The following is a 24,162-nucleotide window of genomic DNA, read 5'->3' on the forward strand; positions in this document are numbered from 1 at the left end:
TCAGTCTAACTTAAGCAAACCAGAAAGCTCATTTTTAATATTTACATTATGAGACTGCCCTTTAAACAGAGATACCTCAAACATTCCTAACTCTTGGGCTTATCGTCTAATGAACAAATAATTAGATGTACTAGAAGAGATAGCTGCTACAGTTAATCATACAGACTGTCATTCCTGTGAATCACTGATTACTAAAGAAGAGAAAACTTCATCCGTAGCAGAGGTAGAGTTAAATCCCATAGTTATATTTCTAGTAAAGAACACGTAGCATAGAACTGTGTGGACAATTCTCATGATTTTATCTCATAGTATTTGGAGTTTTTCTAAAAGCCCCCAAACCCAAAGTCATGTAATTGAGTGAGAATCTCACCTTTCATTTAAAAATAAGTTTTCACAGAAAAGTTTCTGGGGAAAAGACCACTAAAAGCTCAGAAGACAAACTATGTATTATCATCTCATGTTTTTGGAGGGGCTGACTCAGGATTTCTGAAGCCCAAGGGTTTGAAACACTGCAAATAAAGGAATTCCTTTTCCAGTTTCTCATAAGCAACCAATAGTAAATCAACTCTTATTCCTGAATTAAATGAACCACAGTTTATTGGCATGTTCTAGCTAGCAGAACTCACACTGATATTACAAGCTGGCCCCAAAACAAGGAAAGAAGGTCGACTCTTTCTCCCTCTCTCCCCTCCGCCCCGCCATTACTGAAGTTTTTACTCAGTCTTTACCCAAGTTAAACTCCCATTTATCTAAAAAACTGATTATAACCTAGAGTGCCAGAACACTCCCTTACCCAGGAGGAAGTGCAGTGGGGATGACCACTCTGGATCACTTTACAAAGGGCAGGTTTCACCTCCTGCAGGCCAGAGATCTGAGTGATGCACCAGAAGCACAGAAAGAGACATCTCTGCAAGCTTCCTGTGCCTCCCTACAGCTCCAGAGCCCTTGCCTTTGTGGATAATCATGACAACCAAAGGGGACATGGTGCTGGAGGAGCTTCTATTCTAACCTTCTGGGATGCCAGACTGTATAAAATGGCAGTTGGTTTCATGCTTGCTCACCCTTATGGATTCACATGTGTAATGTCAAGTTACCGCTGGACAAGAAATTTCCAGAACGGAAAGGATGTTAATGACTGGATCAAGCAATGGTGATGGTTCAACCAAAGTTATTACAATCAATGCAGATAGCACTTGTGGCAACGGTTGGGTCTGTGAACATAGGTGGCGTCAAAGAAGGAACATGGTTATTTTCTGAAATATGGTTGATGGCCAGCCTCTCTCAAACTGGTGGGACAATGGCAGAAATCAAGTGGCTTTTGGGTGTGGTAATAGAGGATTCATTGTCTTTAATAATGATGACTGGAGCTTGAATGTGAATTTGCAAACTGGCCTTCCTGCTGGCACTTACTGTGATGTTATGTCTGGGCAAAAGGAGGGCAACTCATGTACTGGAACAAACGTCTCTGTTGCTTCTAATGGCATTGCCAATTTACAGCTCCTGTTATTAGCAGTTTCAGCTGCAATAGAGCTACACTTCTAAGCTTCCCTACTATATTGCTCCTATCCCTGGAGCTTCACCTCAAGGGAAGTTCCATAGAGAAATGAATTCAGCCTTTATATGCTTGTGGGTGGGTGGGGCAGCAGCAGTGTCTTAGTGTGAGGAAAGGGGAGGAAGGATAGCACATGTAGTCTCCCAGCCCATTATATTTTAGTCCCACACCTGTATTTGGATCCTTCTGAAAGTTTTGGGATCTTGTTAAGGCAGTTTGCCCTCTTGACACACACAGATGGCAGGGCCATCGAAGAACAGACACTGAGGGGGTTATAACCCCTAAATCATCACTCTCATTAACTATTGGGATTAAGAACTCTGCAAAGCATCTAATCACGGGAGCATAGGAATTGCTACCTACAATCACTCCAGAAACACACTTTACTCCAAAAGGGACAAGGCTGGGTGAGGAACTGGCGGGGCTACACACTTATCTCCCTGAGACTATAGAGACCTGTGTTAAGAAGTGGAGGGAGGAAGGGGTCAGTTGCACCATCCGAAAAGGTGCACCATTCCCCCCTGAGATGAAGCTCTGCCCTGTACTTGTATGGCCCTTGAAATTCCCATAGAAATAATTCTGAGATTTATTTATATCAGCAGTTTTTCCAAATAGAATCTAGCCGGTAGGTTTAATGTCAGTGAGACAGGAGACACACACATCAAGAGGTCTCTAAAGGCATCTATCAACAGTGCAAATGTTAGATCAAAGCATTAATGAATATGAACGGAGGATGATTTGACTGTATTTTTGGATCTTTCTGCAGGAATTAGATAAATTACACCAACTTCTCAATTCAGCAAGAGAGCTGTTAATGCGATACAAATTCTCCTCTTACTGGGGATGTTTAACTGAAGAATCTGTAGGCTGAATACTATTGATCTCTCTGTGAAACAGTCAGTCAAACTAACTCTGTCATAAGAATAGAGTTACAAAGATGTAGAAGAGTTTAATCTGGAATGCTGCTTTTCTTCAAAAACAAATATGGTTAATAGTCCCTCCCATTAAACAAAAATATCCAGAGTCAATTATGATCTTACATCAAAAATTAAAGAAAGAGAAAGAGGTTGAATAATTTTCCACACTTATTTTGAAAAGGTAAAACAAGAACTAAACTTGATTAATCTGAAACTCTTCACCAGTGTAACTGTGGTCCAAATCTTGACTCCAATTAAGTCAATAGGACTAAATTCTGGTCTAAATTACATCAGTCTCAAGTGACTCCACTGAAGTCAATGGAGTTACTGTAGACTGGTGTAATTTAGCCCAGAATTTAGTCCTATGTTATAATGGCTTTCGTTAGAAACTTCACTTTATGGAAGTCTGTAAATTCCTCACAATCCCACTGTACAAGCCGAAAACTCGACACAATGGTCTCTTACATATCTTCTTGCGACAACGTGCTTGTAACAATAGTTAAGTGTCCTGAGCCTAGAGGTGACATGTCCACGAAAATCATCACACACAAATTTTCAAAAACAAACAAACATACTTTAAGTTTTTCCCATTCCAAGAAGAGGGGGGAAAACATTCAATTTTTATCTAAAACAACAACCTATTAAACAAGTCATGTGATCAACAGCCTCAAGAACCTTAACATGTTGTTATATTCACAGTCCAACACAGACATGTTGGAATCCAACAATGTGCTGAGGTAACATGTAGCATTTTTTCCTTTCTAACAGCTGCCAAAACCATTGGTCTCCACATCCTACTGTGAACTAATTTAAGCACCACACTTCTCTTCTAAAGTTCCTCAGCTATAACCGAGACCTTTAGGAGCTGAAAGGTGTACTATCCCCTCTACCTTGGCCTCTCTACTGAGCTTGCCACTGGTGCTAGGTGTGAATCTTGAGGCCCAATCCTGAACCTGAAAAAGTCTTCCTCCATTCATCACACTTAGGAAGGAGGGTCCACACACACAGTCAAGGAAATGATCACATTTAATAAAAGTAAATATAAGGAAATTCCATTAAAATATTTTATAAAGAAATGTCAACCAACAATATTTAAAATATAACAGGACTGATCCTGCAAATACCAGCAAATATTAATGTCTCTACTCTGGTCTCCTTTCCTTTACCTGGATGAGGTGGGATGGGGGTGGGGGGGAGAGAATTGTTCTTGGACAACCAGTGACTTCTCCCACATGGAGTTTGTGGGGTGGGCACTTGGTGGGGTACAGGGACTCCCACAGGTTCATTGTTTCCTTCCTTGATGATCGAGAGAGTCCCCATGCAAGGGGTTTCAGCTGCCGGTGGATATGTGGTTCTAGGACTCCTGCAATTTCCATGTCCTCCTTCCAACGGCTTTGGGGAGTGGCAGATGTCTAGAAAGAGGATCCTCTGGGTCAGCAGCAGCCTGAGCAACAGCTAGTGGAGGCAGCTCATGGACAGGTGCAGTGGCCAAACCCCAGACTTGTTCGGCCACTCATTCTATCAACCTCTCCATTAGGGAATGCTCCCATTCCCTATGGTGTGCCTTCCACTCCACACACTAGCTCAAAGTCTCCTCCTGCTGAAGAGCTTTGTCTTCCTCCGCTCAGAGGAACTGCTCCTAATTCCTCCTTCCATCTCCATGAGCAGCTCTTCCAGGGTCCTTCTCCATCAGCCTTTGCTACATTGAGGTGCTGCTACTGCCCTCCTGGTGGAACAGATTCCATTTCTGGAGGCAAAGGTCCTGATAATTCAAAGACAAGAGTGGTGTTATCTATTTTTCCCCTTTGGAAGAAGCCAAGAAATGCCCTATATAACATAGTTTTGCTGTAGAAGGCCAAAATGTTGATACTTTTGAGCATTCCAGGAATGCAACTATTATTATCATCCTTAATTCTCAGACAACTTGGCAGCCCATGAGGAAGAAGAGGCTATTAACAATTAAAAAAAATGTATAGTAACTCCTCACTTATCATCCCGGTTAATGTTGTTTCGTTGTTACATTGCTGATCAATTAGAGAACATGCTTTTTTAAAGTTGCGCAATGCTCCCTTATAATGTTGTTTGGCAGCCACCTGCTTTGTCCACTGCTTGCAGGAAGAGCAGCCCATTGGAGCTAGCTGGTGGGGACTTGGAAATATACCAACTTGTTTATGATTTAGTGTATGTGCATCATCTATTTGTCCAAGAAAGCTAGAAAGTAAACATTTCACATACAGAGGCTCAAACAATTCATGCAAATGAACAACCAAATATAATCTTCAAGTGGAAATGGAAGTGTGTGTTTTCATAACAAGAACAAAGACATTTCCTAGAGGAGAGTCTTCTGGATGACAACACACACAGAAACTTAACATCAGCTTTATAGCGACATCACTACAATCGCATTTTCGCATTCATTTCTCTATGAATTTCACAGAACTCTAAAACTAGAAAATCCAATGGAACTGTCTTGATCTGTCTTGAACAGATGCATCCTGAGGTGCTATTAGATAGATATTGTTGCAAACTTTATGAAATACAGGATTCTAAATATGATAACTTACATGAAACAGTTCCTGGGAAGGTCTTTTATGGTTAAGGTGTATGAAGCAGAGTTTTAATAAAGCAAGAGCCAAAAAGGCTGGTTTTAATTTACACTGGATGCAACACTACCTGGCACTGAGTCAGTCGGGTTGAAGATCTGTGTTCCACTTTTTGTTGTAAATGAAACCCCTATTATAATGCGGCAGTAGCACCACTGTAGTTAAGACTGAGTCATTTCTAACTTGGCTACTGTTATCAGTACCTGTGCATCACTATTTGGTGAATGTCAGGTTCCTAAAGGTTAATCTAAAACACCTTGGTTAAAAAAAAAATGCATCTTTGGATGTAGCATTCCATTGTCTACAAATAGCCAAAATCATCTGTCTTCATCTACCAGCACTGTAAGGGGCCAGTTATTTAATGTGTGCATAGTCATCTAGCCAAGCAATGGCATCTTCAGTGACGTGATGCGGTTTTTCTAGGCCACCGCTGAACCTAGTCAGCAGGCATTCATCAACAAAGTGAGTCATCATCTGTGTTGTTCCACAGCTGCACAAAGGGCTGTCATGAAGGCCCCAGCAATACTGGTTGGCTGCACAAAGATCTTGCCCGGTTCGGAACCTGTTCAACAGGGACCATTGGTGATGGGGCAGGTCAAAACCAGGCGGGCAAATTATGGGGTTGGCAATGAGGGACTGGTTGGGAATTATAACAGATATCCATTCCTCTCGCCAGAGTGTTTCTACCCTAACATCCTGGCATGGCAGATGAGACCATAATGGGCGACATGACAGCAAATATGCAGCTGGTGGTTTAAAAAGGTCATTGTGCAGTGACAGACTTGAGTTGGCACGTGCTTTCTCCAGTAACAACCTCTCATCTGATATGAGGAAGAGCAATATTGCTCAGAACTGGAACCCATGAGAGTGGAGTCAGACACAGGGTGCCGGAGATGATACGCATGACAGCATGTAACTGCACATCCACTAGTTTGGTGTGATTGACTCCATACTGATGTGCAGTACTCCACCACCGAATACAAGGTGGCAAGAGCTGACATCCACAGAGTTGGAGCACAAGCACCCCATGACAAACCTGCCAGTTTGCTAAGAAGATTGTTGCAGCTCTTAACTTTAGCTGCTGTCTTCTTCAAGTGGGCATGGTAACTCAGTGTGTGGTTTAAGGTCACACCTAAGTAGACCAGTTCTACTTCATGCTTCACCTTCTGACCATTCAGATAAAACATTCAGTTCTCAGGTTGCGCTGGTGTGATGAAGATGGAACAAACTGGAGACTGTTTTTATGACGCTTGGCTGGAGGCACCAAGTCTTACAGTAGTCAGCTAACTTTGTCATGTCCTGGTTTAAGGTGGCATCAAGCTCGTGGAACATCCGAGCCTGGGTACCACAACTGATGTCATCTGTGTAAATAAACTTTTGTGATTCCTGTGTTGGCAGGTCACTGATGTAAAGGTTGAACAGGGCTGGCAAAACCACAGAGCCCTGGGGTAACCCATTGCTCTGTCATCTCCAAGCACTCATCTTCTCCCCCATATGGACTCTGAACTGCCTATTGCAGAGGAACAGTTCAACAATGCCTGTGACCCAAGGAAGCAGGATCCATGACACCTTCATGAGCAAGCCAGTGTGCCATACTGTATCATACATCGTTGTTAGATTGATGAAAACAGCACCAGTTTTCAAGTTTCTCTGGAATCCATTTTCAACAAATGTGATCAGTGCGAGTACTTGGTCGCATGTGGTATGGCCTTGGTGAAACCTGGCTTGGTCAGGGCTCAAAATTTGCTCCACATCGGGTAATATGCACTGTAGGACCAAACGCTCCAGTGCCTTGAAGCACATCCACAATAATGATATGGGACGATAGCTTGATGCTTGACTTGGGTCCTTTCCAGGCTTTAGGACGCCAGGGACTTTTGCGATGCGCCATATTTGGAGGGGGAGGTATAGCTCAGTGTTTTGAGCATTGGCCTTCTAAACCCAGTGTTGTGAGTTCAATCCTTGAGAGGGCCATTTAGGGATCTGGGGCAAAAATAAGGGATGGTACTTGATCCTGCTGTGAAGGCAGGGGACTGGACTCGATGATCTTTCAAGTCCCTTCCAGCTCTTTGAGATAGGTATATCTCCATAATATTAAATATCTTCAGTAGCCTCCCTTCACTAATGACCATAGGGAAGAATTTCACAAACCAGAGCTGAGCACGGGGGACAAGGTTTTTCAGGAATTCTGGAGATATGCTGTCATAGCCCGCAGCTGTTCCACACTTGATGCTACCCAGTGTCTGTTCCAGCTCTGTGTTACAGTGAATGGTTCTGGGCAGCGTATGATCTGGTGTACACGTTTAAACATACACCATTCGTTCCTCACTTGTCTGCGCACCTGTTTCTCCAAAGGTGCTCTGGCCACTTTAAGTAGGTGTCCGGATACCTAGTTGGGTGTCACTGAGGGTCGGCAGAGTGCAGGTGGCTGCTGCACTGCTCCAAGGCGTTGGAGCAGACTCCAACACTTGCAACTGGAGCGGGTAAAGCTCATCCTCTCAGTCCTCTCCTCCCATCTGGCTCAGTGAGCAATGTCCAATGATTCGATCAGATGGTCAGCGCATCTGGGTCACCAGAGGCCTCATAACACTCGAGCAAGGCAGCACTCTCCACATCGAGACAGGGGATGTAGACCAGGTGGCAACCACGTGGGATGGCTCTACAGGTTGCTTTCTAGATAGCACCACAAAAGCAACAGTAGGTCTCATTTACCAAGATATGCCGTGCTGGTACAGTCACCACACTCTTCTCCATCACTTCCTGGTATTTTTCCCAGTCGGCCTTTCAGGAGTTCCACCACTTCTTTTTGGAACTCTTGACAACTGGGAACTGTAGCCTGATATGGATCAGTGACAGTCTGTGTTGGCTGCATGGGAAGTTATCCAAGACTTGGCATGTTGCTGGCTGAGGATGGCCATGAACTGAACTGACCCTGCACAAGACAGGAGAGTAGTCAAAATCCCATCTAGAAGAATAGAATGTGCCTCGCTGCTTAGCATCATGGATAAGGGCAAGGTCGTTTCAAAATGCCCAGTCTGCAAGTTGTTCACCGTTGGTGTGAACTTCCTTATACCTCCAGTCAGTGTGATGGCTGTTGAAGTCTCCAACATAGACAGCTGGGTGTGGCAGACTTGGTAGAACCTGTTGGTTCCAGCTGACGCTTGGAGGCTTGTATACATTTGCCACCCAGAAACCGCCAATCTGGATGGTGTCACAGAATTCAATAGACATCAGCTGAATGGCATCTGCAATATCGGACCGAACATATGTGGCTCGGCCATGGTTTGGGTGTGCCACATGGCACAGTGGGTCGAAACCGTCAATACTGTAATGCCCAGCTTCAGCAGTTGCCACATATGTCTCTTGCAAGCAAATGATGTCGATAGTATGTCAATGAGCAAGAACGCTGACTAAATCACACTTGGCAGCCAACAAATGCTCCACGCCAAGTTGTAACATGCATAGAGCTGGACCAACAACATAGAAGTCACTGGGCTACATGTTGGGGTTGTCGATGACGATAGTGCCGGGATTTATTGAGCTGGTGCTCGTGGAATTCAGCTCGCTGGTTGGATCATTAGATTACCTGACTGCTGTCAGGTACTGGCAGGTGGCACGATGAGGATGCTGATTCATTGCCCCATTGCAACCAAATGACACTAGCCAATATCTCCAGTCCCAGACGCAACCCTAGGAACCTCCATCTTTCTCTGTCCAGTTATGAATTTGTCAATTTAACAAAGAAATCGATATGTTATCCCAAGGGGAGTTTCTGACATGCTTCAGACCAAACGCACTGCTTCAGGTAGAACAAACAAATAGATTTATTAACTATAAAGATAGATTTTAAGTGATTATAAGTCAAATCATAACAAGTCAGATTTTGTCAAACGAAATAAAAGCAAAACACATTCTAAACTGATCTTAACACTTTTGCCCTTACAAACTTAGATGCTTCTCACCACAGGCTGGCTGGTTGCTCTTCAGCTACGCTCTCCCCTTTGATCAGCGCTTCAGTTGCTTGGTATGGTGTCCATAGATGTAGGTGAAAGAGAGCGAGCATGGGAAACGTCTCTCTCTTTTATCATGTCCTTTCTTCCCTCTTGGCTTTGCGCCACGCCACGCCACCCCCCATCCAGAGTCAGGTGAGCATTACCTCATCACAGTTCCAAACTGGCCAAAGAAAGGGGGGTGACTCACTTGAGAGTCCAACAGATTCTTTCGTTGCTACCTAGGCCAGAGTCCTTTGCTCCTGTGAGGCTGGGCTGAGTTTGACCCATACATGCCCTGATGTGGTGTGAACTGCCTCTCTGTTCTAGGAGAGTTTTTGCCTGGGCTTGCTATAAGCCATGAGGATACATTTTCAGCCTCATATCTATATACATGGAATTATAACCTATTACTGTAACATCACTGTAACAACCATGCTCAGTGCATCATGAGCCTTCCGAAGACACCCAACATGACAAACTTTGCATTCGATACCACACAATCATTTTAGAAGGATGAACATGGGGGTATAGGGTGTTCCCCCGAGGTACAGAGCATCACATGTGCATTTGATTGATGTTAGGTGGGGTAGGCTGGTTGGGCATATGAATCCATGTGTGGAACAGGCACATTACAAGGACAGTGGAGAAAATATGGTTTCTACTGATTGTGATAGCTCTTGAGCCACAGGCTTCCCGTTATCACATGGAGACTGGTGTACATTGCTCTTTGGAGATAAATAAGATGACCAAAGTGCCTGCCACTTGAAGAATGCAATTATAAAAAGGAGAGCGCCGTGAAAAAAAAATGGCAACATAATATGCATTTATCAAAGCAAGCACACATGGTTTGTCAATAAAGTAGAGGAGCATTTATTGGTATAAACACTAACACAACAAAAGGGTTGAGATGTAATGTTGCTGGATGCCATGCAAGGGGCTATGCGCTCATCTATTATTGACTTCAAAACTGATAGTTTGCATAGGAACTGTACCTAACCAAATGCTCATCCAGACTTTGCATGTCTGTTTTTTAATAAGATTAACTCTTATGCCACAATATATATGTGCATATATGTGCCTTTAGTTAGTAACTTTGACCTCACCCATAACTATTTCACATTTGGGGACAATGTATACCTTCAAATCAGCGGCACTGCTATGGGTACCCACATGGCCCCACAGTATGCCAACATTTTTATGGCTGACTTAGAACAACGCTTCCTCAGCTCTCGTCCCCTAATGCCCCTACTCTACTTGCACTACATTGATGACATCTTCATTATCTGGACCTATGGAAAAGAAGCCCTTGAAGAATTCCACCTGGATTTCAACAATTTCCATCCCGCCATAAACCTCAGCCTGGACCAGTCCACACAAGAGATCCACTTCCTGGACACTATGGTGCTAATAAGCGATGGTCACATAACCACCACCCTATACCAGAAAACTACTGACCGCTATTCCTACCTACATGCCTCCAGCTTTCATCCAGACCACACCACACTATCCATTGTCTACAGCCAAGCTCTACGATACAACCGCATTTGCTTCAACCCCTCAGACAAAGACAAACACCTACAAGATCTCTATCAAGCATTCTTACAACTACAATACCCACCTGCTGAAGTGAAGAAACAGATTGACAGAGCCAGAAGAGTACCCAGAAGTCACCTACTACAGGACAGGCCCAACAAAGAAAATAACAGAATACCACTAGCCATCATCTTCAGCCCCCAACTAAAACCTCTCCAACGCATCATCAAGGATCTACAACCTATCCTGAAGGATGACCCATCACTCTCACAGATCTTGGGAGGTAGGCTAGTCCTTGCTTACAGACAGCCCCCCAGTCTGAAGCAAATACTCACCAGCAACCACACACCACACAACAGAACCACTAACCCAGGAACCCATCCTTGCAACAAAGCCTGTTGCCAACTGTGTCCACATATCTATTCAGGGGATACCATCATAGGGCCTAATCACATCAGCCACAATATCAGAGGTTCGTTCACCTGCACATCTACCAATGTGATATATGCCATCATGTGCCTGCAATGCCCCTCTGCCATGTACATTGGTCAAACTGGACAGTCTCTACATAAAAGAATAAATGGACACAAATCAGACGTCAAGAATTATAACATTCAAAAACTAGTTGGAGAACCTCTTTGGTCACTCAATTACAGACCTAAAAGTTGCAATTCTTCAACAAAAAACTTCAAAAACAGATTCTAACGAGAGACTGCTGAATTGGAATTAATTTGCAAACTGGATACAATTAACTTAGGCTTGAATAAAGACTGGGAGTGGATGGGTCATTACACAAAGTAAAACTATTTCCCCATGTTTATTCCCCCCCCCCACTGTTCCTCAGACATTCTTGTCAACTGCTGGAAATGGCCCACCTTGATTATCACTACAAAAGGTTCTCTTCCCCCCCACCCCTGCTCTACTGCTGGTAATAGCTCACCTTAAGTGATCACTCTCCTTACAGTGTGTATGGTGACACCCATTGTTTCATGTTCTCTATGTATATAACTCTCCCCACTGTATTTTCCACTGAAGGCATCTGATGAAGTGAGCTGTAGCTCACGAAAGCTTATGCTCAAATAAATTTGTTAGACTCTAAGGTGCCACAAGTACTCCTTTGCTTTTAATACTGTCTTGCATGACCTTCTCATAAACAAACTAGGAAAATACAACCTAGATGGAGCTACTATCAGGTGGGTGCATAACTGCTTAGAAAACCGTTCTCAGAGAGTAGTTATCAGTGGGTCACAGTCATGCTGGAAGGGCATAACGAGTGAGGTCTCAGAGGCATCGGTTCTTGGTTTGGTTCTGTTCATCTTCATCAATGATTTAGATAATGGCATGGAGAGTACACTTATAAAGTTTGTGGTCGATACCAACCTGGGAGGGGTTGCAAGTGCTTTGGAGGACAGGATTAAAATTCAAAATGATCTGGACAAACTGGAGAAATGGTCTTAAGTAAATAGGATGAAATTCAATAAGGACAAATGCAAAGTACTCCACATAGCAAGGAATAATCAGTTGCACACATACAAAATGAGAAATGACTGCCTAGGACTGAGTATTGCAGAAAGGGATCTGGGGGTCATAGTGATCCATAAGCTAAATATGAGTCAACAGTGTAACGCTGTTGCAAAAAAAAAAAAAAAAAAAAAAAAAAAAAAAAAAAAAAAAAAAAAAAAAGCAAACATCATTCTGGGATGTATTAGCAGGAGTATTGTAAGCAAGACACGAGAAGCAATTCTTTTGCTCTCCTCCACTGATTAGGCCTCAACTGGAGTATTGTGTCCAGTTCTGGGTGCCACATTTCAGGAGAGATGTGGATAAATTGGAGAGGGTCCAGAGGGTCAAGAGCAACAAGAATGATTAAAGGTCTAGAAAACATGACCTATGAGGGAAGATTGGAAAAAATTGGGTTTATTTAATCTGGAGAAGAGAAAACTGGAGGGGACATGATGACAGTTTTCAAGTACATAAAAGGTTGTTACAAGGAGGAGGGAGAAAAAATATTGTTCTTATCCTCTGAGGATAGGACAAGAAGCAATGAACTTAAATTGCAGCAAGAGCAGTTTAGGTTGGACATTAGGAAAAACTTCCTATCAGAATGGTTAAGCACTGGAATAAATTGCCCAGGGAGGTTGTGGAATCTCCATCATTGGGGCTTTTTAAGAGCAGGTTGGACAAACACCTGTCAGGGATTGTCTAGAATCTAGACTGGATTATGATGTAGACTAGGATTATCTAGACTCTAGATAATACTTAGTCCTGCCTTGAGTGCAGGGAACTGGACTAGATGACCTCTCAAGGTCCCTTCCAGTTCTATGATTCTATGTGCAGTATGGGCCTGTCAAGGAATTCTTTGGCCTAACAAAAATTTGAGGCTAATTTATACTGTGATTTACACCCTTGTAAATCAAGATTATTATGGAATTACCACAGCATAATGAAGAGTAAATTTGGCCCATTGATTTAAAATTCATTCATGTTTTCCCATACTTATGGGATCAAAGATACATCTAAACATACTGGAAAATATGGTTATATTTCTTTCCATTTGTAATGCTCCACATCTCTAGTTCCTGGTGCACACATGCAATCAAAGCAAAGCACCTCTGTAGTTTAAAAATTCAGGGTCAAATTCTCAGTTACACCAGAATAATTCCAGAGTGCTTATGGACTCTGATTTTAGAAAGATATAAGTGAGAGCAGAATCTGACCTTTAACACAAAACAGCATGCTGCCAACGTGCAAATTTTGAAATGTTTTTCCTTTTGTTATTTCTGAATCAGTTCCCCGCTCTCCCCTGTCTAGTATCTCAAAAGCAAAGATCTTAGAAGAGGACTAAAACCATGGCAAGTTTAAAGTTTTCGTTATCCATGCATAAACAAATAAAATCTTTCACTGGTGAAACATACCAGCTTTCTGAATGTTCAGATAACTCCAGGTACAGCAGTTTCACCAAGCTTCCAGTAACTAAAAAGGCCCTGCTGAAACAGTGTCCAAATGCTAACTCCTCCTCTATCCTCCCCCTGCTGCTTTTAGTACAAATGCTTTGCCTTATCAGTCATAAATTTGCATGCACAGCACTATGATAAATAAATGGAGTTGGACGTAAACAATACACACACAGAGTGAATTAGACAGAGGAATTTTTATTAAAATCAGAAAGTGCATATACATGACAATTATTCTGAACAATGGAAAGTGTTGCACAATGAAATGCACAGCAAAGCCTATGTTTTCTATTGCTGTATGCATATTTAGGCTGATATTGTCAAAGAATCTTATGGTAGTTAGGAGTGCAAATCCAGCTGAAATTCAATGGGAGCTTGGGTTCTAACTCCAACTCCTTTCAAAATTCAGCTTTAAATCTTTAAATATATTTTATTTCTCTTACATATTGGAAGGCATGCCTGTCAGAGTCAGTAAATCAACATGTGGGAGGACTTCAAAGGGGGAAGGATAGCTCAGTGGTTTGAGCATTGGCCTGCTAAACCCAGGGTTGTGAGTTCAATCCTTGAGGGGGTCATTTAGGGATCTGTGACAAAAACTGGGGATTGGTCCTGCTTTGAGCAGGGGGTTGGACTAGATGACCTCCTGAGGTCCCTTACAACCCTGATATTCTATGATTCCTACCCTTTGTTTCCTGTCATTTAATCAGTTACTGATCCATGAGAGGACCTTACCTCTTAGCTCATGACTGCTTACTTTGCTTAAGAGCTTTTGGAAAGGGACCTTTGTCAAAGGCTTTCTGAAAGTCCAAGTACACTATATCCACTGGATCACCCTGGTCCACATGTCTGTTGACCCCTCTCAAAGAACTCTAATAGATTGGTGAGGCATGATTCCCCTTTACAAAAGCCATATCTACTCTTCCCCCAACAAATCATGTTCATCTATGGGTCTGATAATTCTATTCTTTAATAGATTCTCAACCAATTTGCCTGACACTGAAATTATTCCAGCAAGTATCTGGCTCCAGATCCCTTTGTAGCTTTGGGGATGGGGATGGGAGTAAGGCGGGGGAGGATGCCAACTCTGCCCACTTATGGATGAGGTATGGCTCTGCAGAGAAGCAAGTTTTGAACTATATCAGCATACATGGAAATCAACATTTTAGTTTAAGGCTGTATCTAGATCCTCTAACATCTTCTAAGACAGCATTCTGGAAAAAAAGACACAGTGAAGAACTATGTCCTCTGTTTGAAAAGAACAAGATTCTTGCTTCCACTTGTTTACGAACAATAATCTCTTTGTGGAAATCTGTTAGATACCTAAATATGTATTACTGGAGGAAAAAAAAGAGACCATCTCAGTACTTATGTTGAACGCTAACGATACTTATTGCTTGAAGGTAACATGAAAGACACTCAATTCAGACTCTGTGACAGTTTAGATTTCCTGCTTTCTGCTCCGTCTTACATAATTAACTAACTTCCCAAAAGTACATCCTCAACAGTATATTTGTTCAATCAAATTGAACCCTCTCCCCTCAGTTCTTATTCATGCAGAGCCCCTTTACTCTACGCTATTTAACATGAAACAGAATCCCTGTTGCTGCCTTATCTATGGTATAGCTTCTCATCCCCCATAGCCTCAAACATACCACACCTTTAATCTGAAAAGCTCACTGCAGCAAAAGTAAACCCATAGCTCCTAAAGAAACATGTTTGTTTGTTTTTTAAAACAAGAGATGTTGGTGACTTCTCATTTACGGTATTAAGCAACAAGGATTTAGAAAAAAAGCTGTGTACTTGTACTCTGGTGATTCCAGAATTATTCACTCAAAGTTCTAATACAAGATCATCAAGGCTAATTATCTAAAAACATGGTTGTCGGAAATAGACGCCCTGTAATCTGCTATGCATTAAAATCTTCCCCCCCCCGGGTGATTGGAATCAGACCACGAGTATAACAAATACCTACACAGAATCATTACATTCTAGCTAGGAGTGAGTTCTAGAGTTACTAGCAGACTAAAAACTAGTATGAGAAGTGTACTGTATATTCTCATCCAGACAAGATCTTAAATTAAGAACTTAAAAGGAAGCAGCCAGCATGATGTATTCTCAGTGGTCCATTTTGTGATCCTTATCTCACTGACAATGAGCCTCCTATGTAAAAGGCACATTACAAATCAATTTAACTGCATAAAATGCTATGGGGAAGGAGATCCACCCTTGGCTCCATTCCGCAGCTTCCCAGTGAAAACTTGTAGCAACACCCCATGCTAGCAATCAGCATAACCTCATCTCTACAAAGTAACCTTTTTTTGAAAAATGCTCACTTGGTGGAATGCCTAAAATGAAACCAAGGAAGCTGTATAGCGTGATTGCAGAGGAAGGGAAGATTTTCCTTTTTACTCACTCGGGTTTAAAATAACATTAAGAGTTACGGTAGCAGCCTATTCTCCATCGAAAAGACAACCACCCAGGAAAAGCACCTAAGGCTTTGCCACTGGTATTTTACCATTCCAGACTGTTCTTATTCAGATAAAAATTGAGTATGTTGTCAGTCCTGATGGCTTGGATACTCAATGCAGATATCAGTATGCTGCCATTCATGATATGCCTTTTCACAGAGACTCTCTCTTAAAAAGGTAAATAGAATAAGCAAAGAAAGTTATTTGGGGATGACCTACCAAATTCAGAGTTTCAAACTAAAATGACATTCTCTTAAGTGTCTCTTTTAAACTAATATTACCCTCCAAACTGCACAGCCTTGGTTAGCACAGCTGCTTAAGCGAAATGTGAACAAATCTGAAAACATAAATCAATGGTAGTCCTTACGTTAGAATTAAAAAAAAAACTCACTGCAGAAAAACTAACTCAAAGACCCACCAAGAGTCTTCAACAAAAGGAAGAAAATGCTTTCCTCAGACAGTGACCCTTAAGGGCTCAACATAAAATTAAGAGATGTCATTATTTTAACTAAAAGTAATTTTCTGAATCTGTATTTGCAGACTATTCCATAGGGAATACATTGTGCAGTAACAGGAATTGGTAGCCTAGCCAGAGATTCAATGACATCTGGAGTAACTAGATGGCAAAATGAATCTTGCAGGAGATGGACTATGGAAATGTAGAGTGGTAAACAGAGCTGTTTCCTTTTAAATAAAAAAGCACCGTTAATGTCATTATGGTCTAACATTAATATTTAGGAAATGCTGTCAGATTGTTTACAAGTGTAAAAAGGATCACTTTACCTACCTCTGTAAAGTCATGGAGACTAAAACCACAATTTGTGCTTACAAAACACAAGGCACAGAACTGTAAACACAGATTTACAAACCTTGAGGGTTGTTCTATTTTTTAAATGATTAAATACTAGTTTTTCTGGTCGCATTTTTCAATATTTATACCGTAACAACATACAATGTCAGTGGTGTGCAGACATTTAATATGTTACTGTATACATCTCACATGAGCTTCGGTATGCAAGAATTGACACCCACTGACCCAATATTAATGGGTGGGCACTGATGCCTTTGTGTCTGCAAATTAGCAGTGAGTGTATCTCTCTAGACAGCTGCTTTTTCCAGTTCTCAATTTCTCACCTCTCTCTGGTTCAGTCCTTTAGTCTTCCTAACTGGATTTACATTTTACTATCCAGTGTTCTCTACTGAAGCTTTAAGCACTAGTTAAAGCTGCAAATGCCCCTTATCCCATAAAGCCTGTAGAATATTGTAGCTGTTTCAGGCTTAACTCTGTCCTTTCATTTTTACACCAACAGGAATGGGTCTCCGGCTCTGCAGAAAATAAACGCAAGGATCTTCATTCAGTCACTAATGATCATCTCTGCCTTCAAACCCAAAGTGAGGGAAGAAGGCAGGCTTGGGGAAAAAACACTTTTCTTCTGAAATTAGCATATTTTACTAATAACCATGCTTTACAAAAGAGTCCCTAAAACTGGAATTGTTCAGCTACTTACAAAGGAAGCTGTCAAGTAAACAAAAGAAAAACCCAATTAAACTTTTTGTCACAGGATGAGCACTGATGTGTACTATTTAGATAGCGCTGAATTAGGTCTATAACACACAATAGCATCCTAGGTGTTTTACAGGCATAAGACAAGTCCTTGACCTAAAGAGTTCACAGTCCAAACAAACAGGATGCAATACAGGGTCTTTTAAAAATCCCATTTTTTTTCCCCTAAAGGTTGGTTAGTTTTTATCATTGTAACCCCAACTGTAGCCTCTATTACCATTGAATCATTCTGAGCCTGCAGTTCTTTCAGAGCAATTTCCAGCACCACTGGGCATCTGCTGCATCCCTCTGCCAGCACAGGATGTATAGGAGGCTATTTTCTAGGTACAGCTCTCGCCCCAGTAGGGCTTGCACAGTGCTAAGGGAGCCCTAGGAGTAGCAGGCTGGTCAGACGCGCCACGGACAAGCATTTCTTAGCAGCAGCGGTACCTCACTTCACTTACATGCCCTGCTGAAGTTGCAGCGATACAGCCAGGGTCCAGGACAGGCACAGCAGCCAGGCTCTCGGGGTCATCTCGGGGATCAAGGGCTGCCAACCGCCAGCTGAAAAAGTTGAGTGGGCTCAGCAGGGGCTGGCATCGGGCAGGGGCAGGCGATGGCTGCTGGAGCAGGTCGTGGTGCGGCGCAGAGCCGCCGGAGCCCAGGGGTGCTGAGCGGGTGCTTCCTCCCAGGCTGCGGTGTTGGGCGCCGGCCGCTCTCAGCTCCCCCGTAGCCCCGGCTGCGTGTGATCAACAGGCTCCATGGAGCCCCGCGCCTCCCGGGCGCAGCCCTCCAAATCATTCAAAGCCGCCGCAAAGCAGCAAATCACCGGCCCCGCAGCCTCCTGGCCCAGCCCAGCCCAGCGCAGCGCACCGCACCGCACCGCACCGCCCTCCCGCGGGCGGGCTGGGCTGGGCTCGGCTCGGCAAATCTGAGCGCTTTTACCCGCAACTTCTTTCGGGGGCGGGCAGCACTAACGCCGCTTTTACACCCGGACCCACCTCCGCAACGCCCCCACCGCTTACATTCCCCCCCCCGCCCCAGTGCTCCCTCCCGCTCCCCCACCGCCAACCTCTTACACCCCCCCCCGCCCCAGAGCTCCCCCCAACGCTTACACCCCCCCGCCCCAGTGCTCCCTTCCGCTCCCCCACGCCCCACCGCCTACACCCCCCCCGCCCCAGAGCTCCCTCCCTCTCCCCCCACCGCCAACCTCTTACTCCCCCTGCCCCAGAGCTCCCTCCCCCTCCTCCCACCGCCTACACCCCCCCGCCCCAGAGCTCCCTCCCTCTCCCCCCACCGCCAACCTCTTACACCCCCCGCCCCAGAGCTCCCTCCCCCTCCTCCCACCGCCTACACCCCCCCGCCCCAGAGCTCCCTCCCTCTCCCCCCACCGCCAACCTCTTACACCCCCCGCCCCAGAGCTCCCTCCCCCTCCTCCCACCGCCTACACCCCCCCTGCCCCAGAGCTCCCTCCCTCTCCCCCCACCGCCAACCTCTTACACCCCCCGCCCCAGAGCTGCTACCGCTCCCCCCACCGCTTACACCCCCCCGCCCCACTGCTCCCTCCCGCTCCCCCCACCGCCAACCTCTTACTCCCCCTGCCCCAGAGCTCCCTCCCCCTCCTCCCACCGCTTACACCCCCCTGCCCCAGTGCTCCCTCCCCCTCCTCCAACCGTTTACACCCCCCCGCCCCAGGGCTCCCTCCAGCTCCCCCCCCACCCCACTGCCTACACCCCACTGCTCCCTCCCACTCTCCCATGCCCCACCGCCTACACCCCCCACCCCAGAGCTCCTTCCCGTTCCCCCCACCACTTACACCCCTTGCCCCAGTGCTCCCTCCCCCCCACAGCTTACACCCACCTGCCTCAGTGCTCCCTCCCCCACACCACTTACAACCCTGTCTTAGTCCTTTCTCGCACACATCCCACTCACAATTCACATGACTCAAACACAGCCCACCATAGGTGTTGGAACTAGGGCCGCTGCTGCATCCCCTGGCCTTACGTGGTTTCCATCATACACAGTGTTTAGTTTGGCTCAATGGCTCTCAGCACCCCCACTGTACAAATTGTTCCAGCACCCCAGCCCATCCTGAGGCACTCATCCCATGCACTCAGACACACCCGGCAGCTGGACCAACACTCCCAACTCTGGCCTTAGCTCTTCCATTGCGCCCCACATCACTGGAACAACCGTCACCTCAGCCTTCCCTTCCCAATGCACACAAAACAACCCCTCAAAACTCAAAGGCACCCCACACTCCCTAGCAGAGAGGGCCCACCCACCTCAGCTGTCACAGTGCACAACACTATGAACATAGGTATCACTGACAGCACATTAAGGAAGAAAACAAAATACAGAACATTGGCCCTTTTCATAAGGAAAACATAACAAAAATACAACACAGATGTGTTACTTAACACCGCCCAAAGCAAAAAAAGATATAGTATGTTGAGACACAGGTATCAAGTTATATTATTGAGAGAAATCATTAAGGGCCCAATCTTGCAATCGCTTACACCTGTGCAACTTTACTTGCCTGAGTTAAACCAATAAGACCACTCACAGGAATAGCTGTTGCTGGTATATCACCTCATAAACATTAGACAAATTATTAGTATTAAATAAGTGCTTTACGAACAAGGACTAAAAGTGAGCTTTGTTATAACTACAGCTGTTAGCCCAGTTATAAACAATTCTAATTATTTTTGGACCGATTAAGGAGGAGTCAAGTTGAGTCTCCATTTGAAAAAGAGTTGAAATCAAAAAGGTACCATCTTTTTGTTCTCTTTGTACAGCACCTACCACAATGGGGTCCTAGCCTATGACGGGGCTTCTACACACTGCAGCAATACAAAGGATACTACCACCATACTATCAAGCCTCACCTCTGACACCTGCAATCCCATCTTTTTCCATTTCTACTGCCAATTCTCTGTCTCAACAGCTAGCCTGGGAGACGGAGAGAAGACGTACAGTGCAATGCTGTTGTCCTGTATTCCTTCTCTACTCCTCCCTTTTCTCCTGTGTTGTTTTGTCCACCTCCCCTCTCACCTGTGTACTCCCTGCATCTCTTCTTGTGAGAGGTCACTTCACTTCTCTGCCTATAAAGATGCATCTCCTAAACCCAAATTGCTGCTACAGCTTGCTTTATAGTGTGCAACAATGAATGCGGCACACACCATACAGCTGGAATTGGGGAGGGATTTGTTCCTGTAATAACACATTCAGTTATCTATAATCTCATTTTCCTGATGACTTTGCAGCTACGGGGAGAGGAGAGCTATCCATTTTCCTACACCCTCTATCTACTACTGGGTGCCAGGCAATAGGCTCTTCTTTCTCCTGGTTGCTAGACGAAACCTGTTTCTCCCCTTTATGGGGCTGGCTCCTGGATGCCAGAGCCCCAAGAGAGGGTTCTCTTCCCATCACTTCTCTTTCATTCTTATTCTTCTGGATGCTCCTACATTCTATGTATGGTACTTACATGGCCCACTCTACCACTGCATCTGAGCTCTTCACAAATTTAAGAAAAGGAGTACTTGTGGCACCTTAGAGACTAACAAATTTATTAAGAGCATAAGCTTTCGTGAGCTACAGCTCACTTCATCGGATGCTGTAGCTCACAAAAGCTTATGCTCTAATAAATTTGTTAGTCTCTAAGGTGCCACAAGCACTCCTTTTCTTTATACAGATACAGACTAACATGGCTGCTACTCTGAAACCTGTCACAAATTTAACACATCCATTCTCACACACCTATCCCCATTTTACAGATGGAAAATTGAGGCACAGAGAGACTGAGCGCCAAATTTTAAAGGTATTTAGGCTCATAAAGCTGCAGATAGGTGCCTAACTACCTTTTTAAGAAATCTGACTGTAAGGGTATGTCTATGCTGCAATTAGACACCCGCAGCTGGCCCATGCCAGCTGACACAGGCTCATAGGGCTGTGGGGCTGTTTAATTGCAATGTAGACATTCCAGTTTGGGCTGCATCCCAAGCTCTGGGACCCTCCCATCTTGCAAAGTAGGAGACCAGGTTCCAGCCCGAGCCCAGACATCTACACTGCAATTAAACAGCCACACGAACCCAAGTTTGCCGGCATGGGGTAACCACAGGTTTTTAATTGCAGACATATCAAAAAAGCGAACAGAATGTTGGGAATCATCAAGAAAGGGATAAATAATAAGACAGAAAATATCATATTGCATCTATATAAATCCATGGTATGCCCGCACCTTGAATACTGTGTACAGAAGTGGTCGCCCAATCTCAAAAAAGATATATTGGAATTGGAAAAGGTTCAGAAAAGGGCAACAAAAATGATTAGGGGTATAGAACGGCTTCCGTATGAGGAAAGGTTAATAAGACTGGGACTTTTCAGCATGGAAAAGAGGTGACTATGATAGAGGGGGCATATGATAAGAGGTCTATAAAATCATGAGTCGTAGAGAGAAAGTAAATAAGGAAGTGTTATTTACTCCTTCTCATAATACGAGAATAGGGGCCACCAAATGACATTAATAGGTAGCAGGTTTAAAACAAACGCAAGAAAGTATTTTTTCACGCAACACACTGTCAATCTCTGGAACTCCAACAGACGGTGTTGTGAAGGCCAATATTGTAACTGGGTTCAAAAGGGAGCTAGATGGATTCATGGAGGATAGGTCCATCAATGGCTATTAGCCAGGATGGGCAGGAATGGTGTCCCTAGTCTCTGCCAGAAGCTGGGATTGGGTGACAGGGCATGGATCACTTGATGATAACCTGTCTGGTCATTCCCTTTGGGGCACCTACCATTGGCCACTGTCGGAGGACAGGATACTGAGCTTGATGGATCTTTGGTCTGACCCAGTATGGCCATTCTTACGTTCTTATATCCTAAGTTACTTAGCCAACAAAGTCATACAGGAAATCTGTGGTACAGGGAATTGAAAACAGGTTTCCCAAAACCCAGGCAAAAATCCTATCTCCCAGACCACCCTTCCTCTCTTCCCCATACTTCTTTCCTGAAGCTTGAATCCTGGGGGAAAAGGTGACTCTCCTCCTCCCTCATAGCCACTGAGAAAGAAGGCTACTCTCCCTGAGTTACTAGCAGACCAAGGAGAGATAACATGCATGGGGTGATGAGTGTCTCAGGGAGGAAGGAGCACATATTAGGTATGACTTAACCTAGGAGAGAGGGGCCACTACACTACAGGAGATATAAGCTACTTGCAGCTCCCCCGCCACACCATGATCTTCATATCGCTAGACCAGGAAGACAGGAAACCCACTATTAAGGGCTCCAATCCAATTCTAGCTGAAGATAATTTGATTTCTTTTTAGTTTAGTGGCGTTGGTTTGGACCCAAACTGCTTCCATAAGAGCTCCAATAGAGGCACACAACTTCCCACAACTTATGGTACCCACAACTCATTGTTTAGACACTAATTCTATGAAGATGTTTATGAGTAAACATCTGTTTTAGAAGAACTGTGAATGAATTTCCCTTTATTTAATTCCTGTAACAAGACACATCCATTTTCACTCTGAGCGTCCATCAACGTATGAAGAAAAGGAGTACTTGTGGCACCTTAGAGACTAACATATTTATTTGAGCATAAGCTTTCATGAGCTACAGCTCACTTCATCAGATGGTTTCTGTATTCTAACGGTATTGTTGAAACTCTTAGGAATCGTAACAAGAAAGTTATTTTTATATAGTATCATTCAATATTTTGAAGCCTGAAGTGACACGATGCCCCTGGGATTGTATCAAGGAAGTTTCAACGTGTTGGTTTTTTTTAATGTAAAGAAAATATATAGCACACATAAGAACCCAGTGCAGATTAACTGTACCCTGAAATTTCCTATGAGCTGCTAAGCCTTTCCTTGCATCTGGAATAGTTTTAACTCTGCAGGGCCCTGAGTTCAGCTAATCTCATTATCTCCTGGAGTGCACACAGGTTTTTAATCATTTTATTTCTTAAAGCCTAGCAAAATCTTCCATAAAATAATAGACCTTCTTTATGTCAAGGCTGAATGTTAATTACAGCTGAGATGCCATCCTCAGTCTGAAACTACTCTAAGATCAGTGCATGACAAAACAGCCAAGACTATGCAAAAATCTTCTTGCCCAGCTAGCTATCCAATAAGACAAATTAATTTTTTACAAGGTGATTTTTTTAAAAATATAACATTTGTGAAGATCTATTGGACAAATCACTTAACATTCTTCTAAAACTAACATTTCAAATCCCTTCACCGTTTTTTTTTGGGGGGGGGGGGTTAAATGCACATTTCTAACATATCAAGTAGTTATAAAAACATTGGCACCAGGACATGCAAATAGGGATGTACAAAATGTTCTCCAAAACCAAAGCATAGGCCTTGATCCTGCATTGTATTATTTCTTTTGATCATTATCTAGTATTACTTCCTCAGTTATATATTAATGAAATCATCCTGCAACTACTGTCTTCAGTGGGACAGCAGGATCACTCACATGAGTGAATTGCAGGGAACTGGCCTATTGCTAGTGAACCAGGTTTTAGCAGTGTATTAAGAGAATGGATATAGCTAGTGTTAAGTTATAGGCCAGATCCTCAGCGAGTGT

At 43.9% G+C, this 24,162-nt stretch overlaps 1 protein-coding gene across 1 annotated transcript in view; it reads right to left on the reverse strand.

Moving 5' to 3' along the window:
* Nucleotides 1-18,432, reverse strand: part of LOC119861396 (multiple epidermal growth factor-like domains protein 6) — a 309,492-nt gene extending 291,060 nt beyond the window's left edge. The window contains exon 1 of the mRNA XM_043492338.1: nt 18,027-18,432. Within this exon, the coding sequence (XP_043348273.1) occupies nt 18,027-18,097 (71 nt within the window). The 5' untranslated portion in view covers nt 18,098-18,432. The remainder of the gene's footprint in view (nt 1-18,026) is intronic.
* Nucleotides 18,433-24,162: the final 5,730 nt, after the last annotated feature.

Source organism: Dermochelys coriacea, chromosome 9 (genome assembly GCF_009764565.3).
Source record: "Dermochelys coriacea isolate rDerCor1 chromosome 9, rDerCor1.pri.v4, whole genome shotgun sequence".
Classification (NCBI taxonomy): Eukaryota; Metazoa; Chordata; order Testudines; family Dermochelyidae; genus Dermochelys; species Dermochelys coriacea.